This window comes from Lontra canadensis, unplaced genomic scaffold (assembly GCF_010015895.1).
Source record: "Lontra canadensis isolate GAN:19392208 unplaced genomic scaffold, GSC_riverotter_1.0 scaffold201, whole genome shotgun sequence".
Lineage (NCBI taxonomy): Eukaryota > Metazoa > Chordata > Mammalia > Carnivora > Mustelidae > Lontra > Lontra canadensis.
In genome coordinates this window covers 10261-22759 of record NW_022631195.1, presented here as the reverse complement: position 1 = coordinate 22759, position 12499 = coordinate 10261, and the positions used below count along the sequence as shown (strand labels likewise).

General features: G+C 62.9%; 1 protein-coding gene across 2 annotated transcripts; it reads right to left on the bottom strand.

Annotated features, from left to right (window-relative positions):
* Positions 1-565: 565 nt before the first annotated feature.
* LOC116861602 (cytochrome P450 11B1, mitochondrial) lies at positions 566-8896 on the bottom strand. 2 transcript variants are annotated; one of them, XM_032848314.1, is made up of 9 exons: positions 8658-8896; positions 7858-8013; positions 3735-3934; positions 3404-3607; positions 2972-3126; positions 1727-1893; positions 1218-1296; positions 923-1120; positions 566-679 (listed from the first exon to the last, which is right to left on the bottom strand). In XM_032848314.1, the coding sequence occupies exons 1-9, from the start codon at positions 8894-8896 to the stop codon at positions 566-568; spliced, it is 1512 nt and encodes a 503-aa protein (XP_032704205.1). The 2 variants fall into 2 exon arrangements, with proteins under 2 accessions (XP_032704205.1, XP_032704206.1); XM_032848315.1 differs by lacking the exon at positions 923-1120.
* Positions 8897-12499: the final 3603 nt, after the last annotated feature.

Below are 12499 nucleotides of genomic sequence, written 5' to 3'. Positions count from 1 at the left end.
GGCCATTCTTCCAGGAAACACGACTCCCGACCCGCGCATCTGGTCCCCCGGCTGGGCGCTTCAGCCACAGCCCAGAGCCTGGCAGTGCCGGGAGGACCCAAGCAGCCTGAGCGGAACAGGGAGGGGGACTGAGAGCCCAGCTCGAAGCTCTAGGCCGGACGAGAGCAGTGCAGACAAGGAGTGAGGCATTTGAAATGGCAACAGGCAGGACCGAGGGACCCCAAGCTGTCAGCTCGTCATGGGAACAGAGTTGAGTACAGAGGCGATGAGACACTAGACAGGGAGGCGGGCGCGGGGCGGGTCCGAAGGCCCTGGAGCTAGTGTGGGGCGACAGGGGCTCTAAGGCCCTCCCATGGTGCTCCTTGCTGGACAGGGCGCTGGCGGGACTGAGCACGCAGCCAGGACGTGCAACCAAGAGTCATCCCCCTGACCCTTTGTGCAAGGTGCTGGCCGCACAGTGTCCCGGGGCAGGGAGCAGGGCTCTTGGGAGAAAACGCGGGTGGCCTGGGGTCAGGCAGGCCTGAGGGGCTGGTGGCGCGGCTGTCCCCACAGCATGGTGACGTGACTAGTTGATGGCCCGGAAGGTGAGGAGCGGGAGGGTGGAGGGTATCAGGATGAACTGGTACGTCATCTTTATATCCTCCTGCGTGAGGGTCTCCACCAGGAAGTGGTTCAGCACCTAGGACAGAGGCGCGGCTTCCACCTGCACAACTGCTCAGCCCCCGGGTCCTGGCCTAGCCTCCCCCCTCGTCCTCCTTCCTGGGCCCTACTCCGTGGGCTGCGTGCCGTGCCGTGCCGGGGAAGCCAGTGGTTCCCGGCCAGGCCGCCCAGCACGCCCAGCCCCCACCCCACCCACTCCCCCCCCGGGCCGGGCCCTGCCAGTGGCCTGTCATTGCGGCCGGGGCGGCCCAGGCCTGCTCACGTGGTGCAGCAGCAGCAGCATCTCTGTCTCTGCCAGGCGCCGCCCCAGGCACTGGCGCAGGCCGAAGCCGAAGGCCAGGCTGGGGGACCTGGTGCCAGAGCTCCTGCTGTCCAGCCAGCGCCGGGGATGATAGCGCTCCGGCCTCGGGAACACAGAGGGGTTTCGACCCAGGGAGTAGAGCAGCACCTTGACCACGGTCTGCGGAGAGGTGGGGAGGGGCAGCGTCAGCGCCACGCTGCGGGCAAAGGTCAGCCGGGCCTGGCATCTGCTGCGGGGGCTGTGGGGCCCCACTCACCCCTGCCGGGATGTGGTAGTTCTGCAGCACCACGTCCGAGCCCACCTGCCGGTCCAGTGAGATGCCCACGGGGTACAGCCTGTGCACAGGGGCGTCCAACGGGGACCTCAGCTGTCACCCGGACCCTCGCTTCCCTTCTGCGGCCTTCCTAGCCCAGGAGGCACCGGCGAGGGGAGCTCCCCGCCCCGCCCACAAGTGGCTTCGGGCACCCGGAAGCCCAGACCATGAGGGGCGGGCTCCCTGCACCTCCGGAGCCCAGGCAAAGCTCTCCGGGCCTGGGCGGTCCGGCCGAGGAGGGCACAGCCGAGGGGGCGCCCAGGGCACTGAAGCGGGATCCCAGGGGAAGAAGCGCCGCTATCCCTCAGGAAGAAGAAGAGGAGCCCCTGTAGGGCACGCATCTGGGGCAAAGCCGCTCGTCAGCCCCAGGATCTGTCTGCAGATCCGCTGAGCACGGCTCTCCAGACCCTGGGGCCAGGGCCGCCGGGGCGTCCAGGGTCTGCCACACCCACCTCAAGGTCTCCTTGAGGGCCGCCCGCAGCAGGGGCAGCTCCGTGGTTGCCCTCTGGGGATTCTCAGTGATCGTGGCCTCGGCCACCAGGCTCTCCTGGCGTAGGGCCTGCTGCACGTCAGGGTTCCGCGCCAGCTCGAAGAGAGTCATCAGCAAGGGGTAGGCCGTCTGCGGGAGCCACGGGTGCGGGGCTCAGACCTTGGCACAGGCCACGCACCTCCGACCCCAGGGGATCTCCCCCAGGAAGACGCCCTTCCCCCGGGGGTGGACTTGCGTGCCCAGGGAAGCGCCGACCCTGGGGATCTGAGACCTCGAGATCTAACACTCGCCTCATCTGCTTCCATTGAATCGCTCAGGGAAGGTGTCCCCACTGCTGGGGAAGACCCAGGCCACCTCCTCCCGTCCCCCCTGCTCCTCACCCTCCTCGGGGGTCCATCTACTCAAGTGTGTATAGGTGGGGGGGTGGGGGTGTAGCCCCTCACCCCCAGACCCGTTGGCACCCATTGCGTGATGTCCCCTGGGCTCCCATAGGCAGGCCAACCCACACCCGGGGGCCCAAGAGGAACGGGCCACCCTGGACCCTAACTGGCCGAACCGTAGCCTCTGCTCATGGGCTTTCTCCAGCCAGGGCTCTGTGCCTCTGCCCAGAACCTGCGGGCCTGGCCCAGAACCTGCGGGCCTGGCCCAGAGCGGGACCTCAGGGATGCTGGCAGATGAAGGTTGGTCGTAGGGCAGGAGGCTCACTGCACTCCACACCCTGGGACCTGCCTGCACCTCCCTACACCACCCAGGCCCCTGGGCTGGGCTGCCAGCTGCTCTCTCTTCCACAAGCTGGAGCCTCGTGCTGCCCTCTGTGTCTTCAGCCCATCACCTCCAAAGCCTCTGTAATGAGAGCCAAACGGACCGTGACCCCGGCAGGGGCTCCTTGTGCGGGCATCCCTGGCTGCGCAGCTGCCCCTCAGCCCCCTCTCCTTCCCAGGGCCCAGACGTCTGCAGGGGTCTGCGCTGCTGCATGTCCCTGGGCCTCACCCATTCCGCACTGGGCCTGGAGCACGCTTCCCTCCAGAGCATCTGCAAACCCTTCTCTTGGAAGGTCAGCTCCTGAGTCCTCTCCCCCCCAACCTCCTCAGATCATAGGCTTCTAGCGGCTCCAAACAGGGGCCTGTAGGAGCCACGTGGCATGGGGGGACACTGCCTGTAGTCAGGAGGCTCCGTGTGCTAGGGCAGGGCTGGCTGCTGGCCTGACCGTGTCCACGCTCCCGGCGGTGAGTTCGATGGAGTTGGCCCTGACTGCCTCCAGGGTCATGTCCGCGTGCATCAGCAGCTCCCCCACGATGCCGCTATAGTGCTGTGGGCGGCCGAGGGCCAACTCCTGGTAGATTTTCTGGATGGCATTGTTGGCTGTGCGGCAGGGAGAACAGGGGCCTGGGCCTGGTGCTGAGCAGCCCCTGTCCTCATCCCTCTACCTGGCAGCCCACCACAGCCCCGAGACTCCCTGTTCCTGTGCCAGATGCTCAGGACCGGCCCAGACCGGCCTCCCTGCCAAGTCTCTTGGGCCCCGAAGACGCCATGAGCCCTGTGATGGGGCCTCAGCACCCCCCCACCCCGATTTCGGTGAGTGGATATTGGGGGCCCTGGTGTCCTTGCTACCCAGCACTGCCCCGTCTCTGGGCCTCACCATACTGGAAGATGTAGTCCCAGGACTCGAAGTGCTCCTTCCACACCTTGGCGCTCGTCCAGCGTGACAGGTCCCTGGGCATGAACATGAGCTGCGCGGTGGACTTCAGCATGGCCTCCAGGGCGCGGATAAAGTGCAGGCTGGCAGGACTCGGGCTGTGGCCAAGGAGGCCCAGCCGCTCTCCAAAAAGGGCTAAATTGCTGGCTGCGGAGAGGGCGCGGCTGTGAGCCTCGGGCGGCCGGTGGCCTCAGGGGCCTCCTGCGGCACAGCCACGCAGGCCCGGTCCGGTTCCTGGCCCGCCCCTGCCCCCCAGAGCCCGGCACCTCCCTACCTTCTACGGTGTAGTTGAGGATGCTCGGCTGGATGTCCAGCGTCAGGCTGCCCCGGGCATTCTGCAGCACTCTCGACTTCAGGGCCTTTGAGAAATCCCTCGCCACCCCGTCCACCATGGGGACGTACTTCTGCGCCGCCTGTGGCGACAGCACGTGTGGGTTGAGCTTTAGCCGGTTCGCGCGCCATTCGGGCCCATTTCTGGAGAGCAGAGGGCGGAGCTTCAGGGAAGCCGGAGTCAGCAGCTCGGGGCCAGCCCCGGACACATCTTCTCCGTCCCCAAGGGCACGGGGTGGGGCAGGGAGCTGCCTGCTGGTCCTGAGGGGCAGATGCCTGCCTGTCAGCCTCAGCCGCAGCCCTTTCTCTGAGGGAGGCCTTGGGTGCTGTGCCCAGCGTGCTCCCGTCTAAAGAGGGGCTGACCCAGAACTTCTCCGTGGCCAGGCCACGTGGGTTCCTGGCGTTCACTTGTGCACACTTGCCCGCCCCTTGCTGGCCCGTCAGCACCCGTCTGGGCCCTCCCTTTCCCAGGAGGAAGGAGGGAGGGGGGACTTCCTGTCAGCCTTTGCCACCCTGCTCACACCAGGCCCCAGAGGGAGAGGCCCCTGGCACGCTTCACCGCCCACCCTCCCCGTTGCTGAGAATGCTATCCCTGTGCCAGTCACACCGAGTCCTGTCCCGGCCTGTCTCCTGGTCCTCCAGGGCAGGAGCCAAACCACGGGTCATGTCATGTGCTCAAAACACAGCCCAGAATTGTACTTCTTCCTTTCCCATTTGCATGACTTTTGTTTCTTTTTCTTGTCTGATCGCTGTGGCTACACCTTGAGTGGGTAAAGAAGAAGTAGTAAAATGTTCTTCCCACCTGTAGATGCCATGATACTATATAGAGGGAAAACCCTAAGGTGCCCAGCAATAAAACCAATACAAAAACAAAAAGAACTGATAACTAAATTCAGTAAGGTCGCAGGACACAGAATTAATACACAGAAACCTGTTGGATTTCTGTGCACCAATAATGAAGTAGCAGAAAAGGATATGAAGAAAACAATCCCATTTACGGTTGCACCCAAAATAACAAAATATCTAGGAATACACTTAACCAAGGAGGTACGAGCCCCGTACTCAGAAAAGTGTAAGACGCAGATGAAAGAAACGGAAGACGACAGAAAGAAATGGAAAGCTATCCCATGCTCATGGTTAGGAAGAACCAGTCTTGTTAAAATGTCTGTGCTGCCCAAAGCAATCTACAGGTTCAGTGCAATCCTTATCACAAGAGCAACATTTTTCACAGGACTAGAACAACGAATGCTAAAATTTGTATGGGGCCCCAAAAGACCTTGGCTAGCCAAGGCAACCTTGAGAAAGAAGAAGGAAGCCGGAAGTACCAGAACCCCAGATTTCCGCCCATACGACAAAGCACTAGTGATCAATTAATTCTGTGTGGTGCTGGCACAGAAGCAGGCACACCAATCGATGAAAGAGGATACAAAGCCCAGAAGCAAACCCATGATTGTACGGTCAATTGTATGGCCAACCTATGACGAAGGAGGCAAGAACACCCAATGGGGAAAGACCGCCTCTTCAACAAACGGCGCTGGGAAACCTGGGCAGCCCCATGCAGAACAATGAAACCAGACCACTTCCTTACGCCACACACAAAAATAAACTTGAAATGGATGAGAGACCCAAGTGTGAGACCTGAAACCACAAAACTCCTAGAAGACAACGCAGGCAGTAATGACTCTGCCATGGGCCATAGAAACATTTTTCTAGATGTGTCTCCGGAGACAAGGGAAAGAAAAGCAAAATTAAGCTATCCGCACTTTGCCAAAATTTGGAAAGGTTTTGCACAGCGAAGAAACCATCAACAGAAGAAAAAGGGGGAAGCTGCTGAGTGGCAGAAGATACTTGCCAATGGTATGTATGATAACCTTAATATCTAAAGCATACAAAGAACTCAAGCAGTAGCACACGGAGCAAACAGACGATCCCATTGAAAATGGCAGAAGACCGGAAGAGACCTTCTTCCAAGGAAGACCTAGCGATGGCCAACAGACACGTGAACAGGCGCTCAGCATCACCCATCATCAAGGAGGTCCACATCCAACTGTAACGACACATCACCTCACAGTGGTCAGAATGGCTAAAATCAAAATCACCAGAAACAACGGGTGTTGGCGAGGATGTGGAGAAAGGGGAACCCTTGTGCGCTGTTGGTGGGAATGCAGACTGGTGCAGCCACTCTGGAGAAAAGCGTGGAGGTCCCTCAAAAAGCTAAAACGAGTTCCACTCCTGGTTATTTACCCAAAGACAATGAAACCACAAATGCGACAAGATACCTGCACCCTGTGTTTATTGCAGCACTGTTTACGATGGCCAAGATACAGATACAGATAGATATTTGTATACATGATGGGATACTACTCAGTCACTAAAAAGAATGGGATCTTGGCCATTTGCAAGCACATGGATGGACGTAGAGGGTATTATGCTAAGTGAGAAATGTCAGTCAGAGTAAGACAGATTATCGTAAGATTTCGCTCATTTTGGAATTGAACAAAGCAAATGAACAAACACAGAAAGAGAGCTCAAACCAAAACCAGAGTCTTAAATACAGACAACAAGCGGGTGGTTGCTGGAGCGGGGGAGTTTGGGGGGGGGGGGGGACGGGGATCAAGAGTGCGCGTGTCGTGATGAGCACTGAGCAGCACACGGAAGTGTTGAATTTGACACTGCACACCGGGTCCTAATGTGAGAGTTCATGTGAAGTACACGTCCGTGAGCAAGAAGCAGGAGCAGCAAGAGGAGGAGAAAAGGAGTGGAATAGGAGAAGGAGGAGACGGAGAAAGAGAAGAAGAGAAAGGACAAGAAGAGGAAGAGGGAAGAAGAAGAAGAGAGGGAAGGAGGAGGAGGAGGGGGAGGAGGGAGGGGAGGCAGGGGAGGAGGGAGGGGAGGCGGGGGAGGAGAGAAGCATTCTCCCCCACAGGGTGATGAGGATTCGGTTAGACCAGTCTTCTCCAAGAGCACCAGGGCCCAGAGCAGTGAGGGCTCCCCGGATGCCCTCCTGCTCATGGCGGGGAGGGACCTGCATTCTCAGCCACACTCAAGCAGAAACACCTTCTTGGCTTCGGCTGGCTGCCTGCAGGTCGTGAGAATGATCGCGGGCACACTTGCACACCAGCACACACACATATGCCCAGAAAGATGCGCATAACACAGCGGGACACCTGCACATGTGCTCGCTGACAAGGACAACACGCGTGAGCACACCCACAAGTCCCACACGCACAACTGCCACAGCACACCCGGAACGCTCAAACCCACGCTCACACACGGAGACACACTCGCATGTATGCAGCACACACAGAACCACACGCGCGCTCGCACGCAAAGACTCAAACCACGCGCACGTGCAGACATGCGTACAAGGGCATGAACACAGACGGATGCCAGCCGGCGCGGGAAAACACACACGCGGATACACGCTCGTGACGGCACCTACCGCGGAGCACACAGGAGCGCCGCCACACACACAGCACACACCTATTCCGAGGCTGCGGACAGGTCCACCCAGGAAGACACACACACACACGGGCACACGCACAGGCTCACGCTCACACGGGCACCCGCTTAGAGTTCGCTTCTGAACAAGGGTGCCTTTCCTATCGCCTGCCCTCTCCCCACCCCCAGCCTCTCCATCCCGAGCTACCTGTGCTCACCTCTAAGTCCCACAGGGGACCTCGTGCAGAGGGCTGCAGTCCGGGGGGCCCTCAGGCTGACATGGACGCCTGGCCAGTGACCCCTCCCCCAGGCCTGGGCGTCCCAACCTATAGGAAGGGAGAAGCCCACCCTGCTGGGACAACCCGCGGAGGCGGGCGCAGAGTGGGTGCTCCCTGGTGGCCGTGGTCATCCTTCCTCCTCTCTGGGGCCGGCGTCCCACTGCCCCTCCCCACCCCTGCGACACACAGGGCCCACCTGCTCAGGTCCTCCCTGGCCAGGGGCGCTTGTGGGCTTCCAGACCTGGCTGGACCCTGCACTGGGAGGCGCGCCCCCCGCGCCCCCTCCCCCGCCCCGGCCCCGGCCCCGTCCCCCGCCCTCCCCGCCACCGCCACCCGCCTGGCTCTCACAGCAAGAACACGCCGCATTTGTGCCCACGATGCCGTCGGTAGACCAGCCAGGGATCCAGGAGCGGCCGCCGGGGCTGAGGGCTCTCGGCCCGCTGCAGGCTCTCCACATCCTCGGGCAGCATCACGTGCACCATGTGTGTCCCTCCCACGTCATACCTGCGGGACAAAGCTCAGGGCCCTGCCAGCGGGGCCTGTCCTCCCCTGGGCCTCGCTCCGCGGCACCAAGCCGGCCTGTCTCTGGCGGGCCTCTCCCTTGTGCAAGGCTGTGGACGCCGGCTCAGAGCAGGCGCTCCCTCCCGCTGTCTAAGCCAGGAAGCCTCTCGGGCTCTGCTGTCTGCACTCCGCGCTCTCAGCGGCCAGCCGGGGACTGCTCCGTCCTCACTGAGAGCCGCTGCCTCCATGGTCAAAGGCCCAGAGCAGCCACCGCTCGGCTCCCACCCTGCCTTCTTTTTTTTTTTAAAGATTTTATTTATTTATTTGACAGAGACAGATCACAAGCAGGCAGAGAGGCAGGCGGAGAGAGAGGGAGAAGCAGGCTCCCCGCGGAGCAGAGAGCCCGATGCGGGGCTCGATCCCAGGACCCTGGGGTCATGACCTGAGCCGAAGACAGAGGCTTTAACCCACTGAGCCACCCAGGCGCCCCTCGCACCCTGCCTTCTTAAGGGCGCAGACAGAGCCCAGGCCACAGGCGCCCCGCAGGGATGTGGTAGCGCAGGTGCGAGGCGCCCGGCCAGGACTCAGCCGTCAGTAGGGACAGGCGGTTAGGGTGCTCTCGGCCAGGCGGGCAGGAAGGGCTTTACCTGAAGATGGGCCCCAGCTCCTGGAAGGTCCGGTGCATCTCCAGGTGGAAGTTCTCGGAGCCCTGCTCCTTCCAGATCTGCAGCAGCCGCAGCCACTTGTTGCCGGGGCACCGGGGTATGGCTTCGAAGGGCTGCACCGCCTTGGGGGCCTCAGCGGCTCTGGTGCCCAGTGTGCGCGCACAGCTCAGGGACAGCCGGCGCCCTGCCAGCCACCGTCGTGCCTTTGCCCCCAGTGCCATTCTGATGCTCCCTCCGCCCCTGGGCAGCGCAACCCTTTTATCTCGCCGGGAGGCCTGGACCGGCCGACCTGATCACGTCATGGGAGAAGCTGTCCCTGGACCAGGCCAGGAAACCCAAGGCAGGGGTCAGGGCTGGAGGCCTCCGGCTGGAGGAAGAGGAAAGAGATGGATGGGTGCCTTGTCTCCCACTTACGCAAGACCTGCGGGCGGGTGGCTGTTGAGAGCCTGTGCGGGGTCTGGCCTGGGGGCTTGGTGGGGTCGGCGGTCGGCGACGGGGGGCAGGGGCCCTTCGGTCCTCCCCAGGGGGAGGAAGGGAGCGAGAGGGATGGCTCCCTTATCTTATTGAGAGAGGAGAGCCGCCTGGGATGGGAGCTGGGAGGAGGGGAGGGCATTAATCCCACTAACCCACAGGCCTTTCTGTCTGCTCTTCCCCAGGCTTTAGGCTAGGTGCAGGGGACCGGGACTCAAACCATGCGCCCTGAGCTGGCAAGAGTCCCCGAGTCCCCGCCAGTGAGTGCTTTCAGTGCTGGGGGTCAGTCAGAGGGATCCAGAGACACGCCTGGGGATGGCAGTGATGTGGCGGAGGCCCCGTGAGAGGCACGCTCGCCTTGGCCCAAGCGGGGCCGGCCCGCCCGGGCCTGTGCTCAGTGCCCACGCCCTCCTTTCTCCTCCTTCGGAAGCGTGCTCTCCTGGATGCAGACTCCGAGCTCAGGCCAGGGGCCACAGGGTTGAGTCTGTGGTGCGGGGTGCTGGGGGCGTGGGCTGTCCACCCTCTGCAGGGTGGATCCACGGTTTGGGGTCCCAGGGCATCTATCCCCCCGATTCCTGGCAGCATTCCCATCGCCGTCATCGTTCCCATGCCCAGACAAGGGGACAGAAGCCCCTCGCTCCTGCCACCTCCCAAGGTCCCCCTCCTGCTGAATCCGTTCCCTGCTCCTGCCCCTTCCGTGGGTTGGTGGCTTGGGGGAAGGTCTTCAGGTGGGGCCGCCGAGGAGTCAGGACGGCCAGGCCCCTTCAGTAAGCTGAGATGTGTGCGGTGCCTCAGCCCCGGAGGGGGCCCAAGCGGTCCTCGGGCAGAGAGGCAGGCTGGAGGCCCATCGGCCCACACCGCGCCGGACGCTCCTGTTGCCCGTCCCTGCCCGAGGGCCCTCCGCCTCCCGGCCCCTCCTGACCTCTGCCGCCCGTTCTCAGGCCTGACAGGGCTATTGCAAGGGGCCGGCTTTCCGTGTCCCCACACGGCCTGCCACGAGGACCTGGGGAGGCAGGTGGCTCGGAGCCAGGCTCTCCTGCGGAGGGGAACGGTGCAGCCGGCTCCAGCAGGGAGGTGCCGGCGGCGGACGGTCCTGCACTTGCCCCGAACTCCCGGTGCCGGCCAGCGCCCCAGTCCCGAGCCCGGGAGCAGGTTCCGGAAAACCCTTCTTGTGAAGCCTCCTCCGTGGTGCGCACCCAGGAGGGCTGTCAGCGCTGCTGCTGGGCTGCGGCTCCCCATGGACCCACAGGCCTGGCAGGCCCTGGGGGGCGGGGCAGGGTGGCTCCTCTGAGGCAGAGCTGGGGGGCGAGGGGCCAAGCGGCCTGAGAGGGAGATCCCCAGCCCTGGCACTGCCCGTTCCTGCTGACAGCGCACCAGTGTGGGAGGGAGAGGAACACGGTCGGAGGCGGGCCAGGGCAAGGCCAGTGCAAGGTGTCCCTGAATGAGGCGGGTGCCCCAAGGCCCAGTGTCCGGAAAAAGATCCGTCTGTTGACGGGCACCCTGAGCCCCGGGCCCGTCTCTGCAAAAGAGCTGAGGCGGGCACGTGGGCTGCTGGGAGCAAGTCCGGCAGGGTCCGCCCTCCTCCTGCCCTGGGGCTTGGGTCCCAGCTTGTCCACACTTTATCCCTGGTCCTTCCTGGCCCCAAGTGCAGGGACGGAGCTCGCCCCCAAGGGGCTTCTCTGACTCCCTCCCCTGGGCTGCGGGCAGCAAACCCAAGCCCGGCCTGGCCCCGTCAGCTGCCTGGCAATGCCAATTCCGCACAGGTCATGGGGAACACGGGGGCCCCTCTTCTGGAAGCAGGGAGCTCCGCACAGAACACGCCCTGGCACCCGGGAGTCCCCACCCCTCTATTTCCATTGTTGTGCCCGAGTTTTCGCGTCCGAGAGACCACCCAGGAGCCAGGCACCGAAGCAGTCACACGAGGGTTTATTTGTCAAGCTTAAGCTTGGGCCCAAGTATACCCGACACAGCGGAGCAGGGACTCGCATCCCCGAGCTTAGTTAAGGCAGGGGTATTTATGGGTTCCTGTTACTAAAGCAGGGTGGGGGTTCCTGGAACCGAAGCAGCGTGGGACTTACTAAAGCAAAGTAGGGGAACGTTCAGCCCTTGGGCACTGGGGTCTGAGACGGCTGCCGGAGCTCAGGTGGCTGTACTTATGCTAAAGCTAAACCTGACGTGGGATGGCCTTAATTTTCTCGGCCTCCACACCACCATATTATGCTCCCAACATGGCATTATGTGTGCACTGGTGCTCTAGGAGAACCCGGGGAGAAACGGGGAACAAGTGCACCCCGATGTCCGGTCGGTGGCAAAGGGCTGTCAAGGCCGCACGGGCACACCACGGAAGGCGAAGCGATGGACACGGGCGGGGCCGGTGCTGCCTCCCTCCCTTCCCCCTCCTTCCCATCCTTCCCTCCCGCGCTCCGCAGGGATCAGCACGTGACCTGGTGCAAGAGAAGCGCCTCTTTGCCTCCCAGGCTGGTAGCTGGCTTCCCCCGGGGGTGGGCAGCGCTGCCACAGGGCCTGCAGGGAGAAGGACCCGCGGCGAGGGCGGGGCCAGGGAAGCAGACAGCCCCGAGTGACGAGGCACGCGTCTCAGCTGCTCACCACGGCACCACACGCTCGGCATCAGGTTTTCAGCACGGCCAAAAGCTAGACACCGGAGTGCACTACATATAGCTGCTTAAGGTCAGGTCCCCCGGGAGGTCTGGGGGAGACGGAGACCCCACGACGGGCCTTACGTCGGGGGAAACGGGGAGGTGGCGCGCGGGGAACGGGAGGTGGACGAACTGCCCGGCCTTCTTCTAGGGCTTGGGCCGGGTCCGGTGCTCTTCCACTCCGAAGAGGGCCCGCGAGAAGGCAACGGACCGCGAGGGCTGTAGGCCAACGTCAGTGGTCCGCGGGCACCAGTGCGGGGAGCCTGCTCTGGCCAGGAAGGACCCAGTCAGGCCCCACGCTGCTGCCGGGTCCCGGGGACGGTAGCTTTGCCCCCGCGGCAGGCTGCGGACCAGCAGAGGGCGGGGCACCTGGTCACATGCTGTGAAGCTCTGGACGGGAGCCCTCCTACCAGAAGGACCGACAGACCAAGGAGCAGACAAACGGCCTCTAGCCATTCCCGAGCTCCCCTCCTCCCAGGCTGGTCGCTGGCCAGGGGCAGACTGCCGATCCGAACGCCAGGCAGAGAGTGGCCCCCACCGTGGCCAGCAGCTCCTGCATCGAGTCTGGGCTCTCTGCGCGCCTCCTGCGGTGCTCGGGGAACATGAGGGGCTCCAAGGGCAGTGTGCTGGCCTTTCAGCTTGTCCTTCCATGCCGGACCAGCACCTGGGTCTGGCCTCGTGGGTGGCAGAGGTGAC

What these genes read in the sequence shown, in the direction of transcription:
- LOC116861602 (XM_032848314.1), bottom strand. Translation starts at nt 8,896, where the DNA reads ATGGCACTGGGGGCAAAGGCACGACGGTGGCTGGCAGGGCGCCGGCTG. An exon ending in GAGCTGGGGCCCATCTTCAG is followed by an intron (nt 8,014 to 8,657) that starts GTAAAGCCCTTC and finishes TTTGTCCCGCAG; the next exon opens with GTATGACGTGGGAGGGACAC. An exon ending in TGCTGCTGCTGCTGCACCAC is followed by an intron (nt 680 to 922) that starts GTGAGCAGGCCT and finishes CCTCTGTCCTAG; the next exon opens with GTGCTGAACCACTTCCTGGT.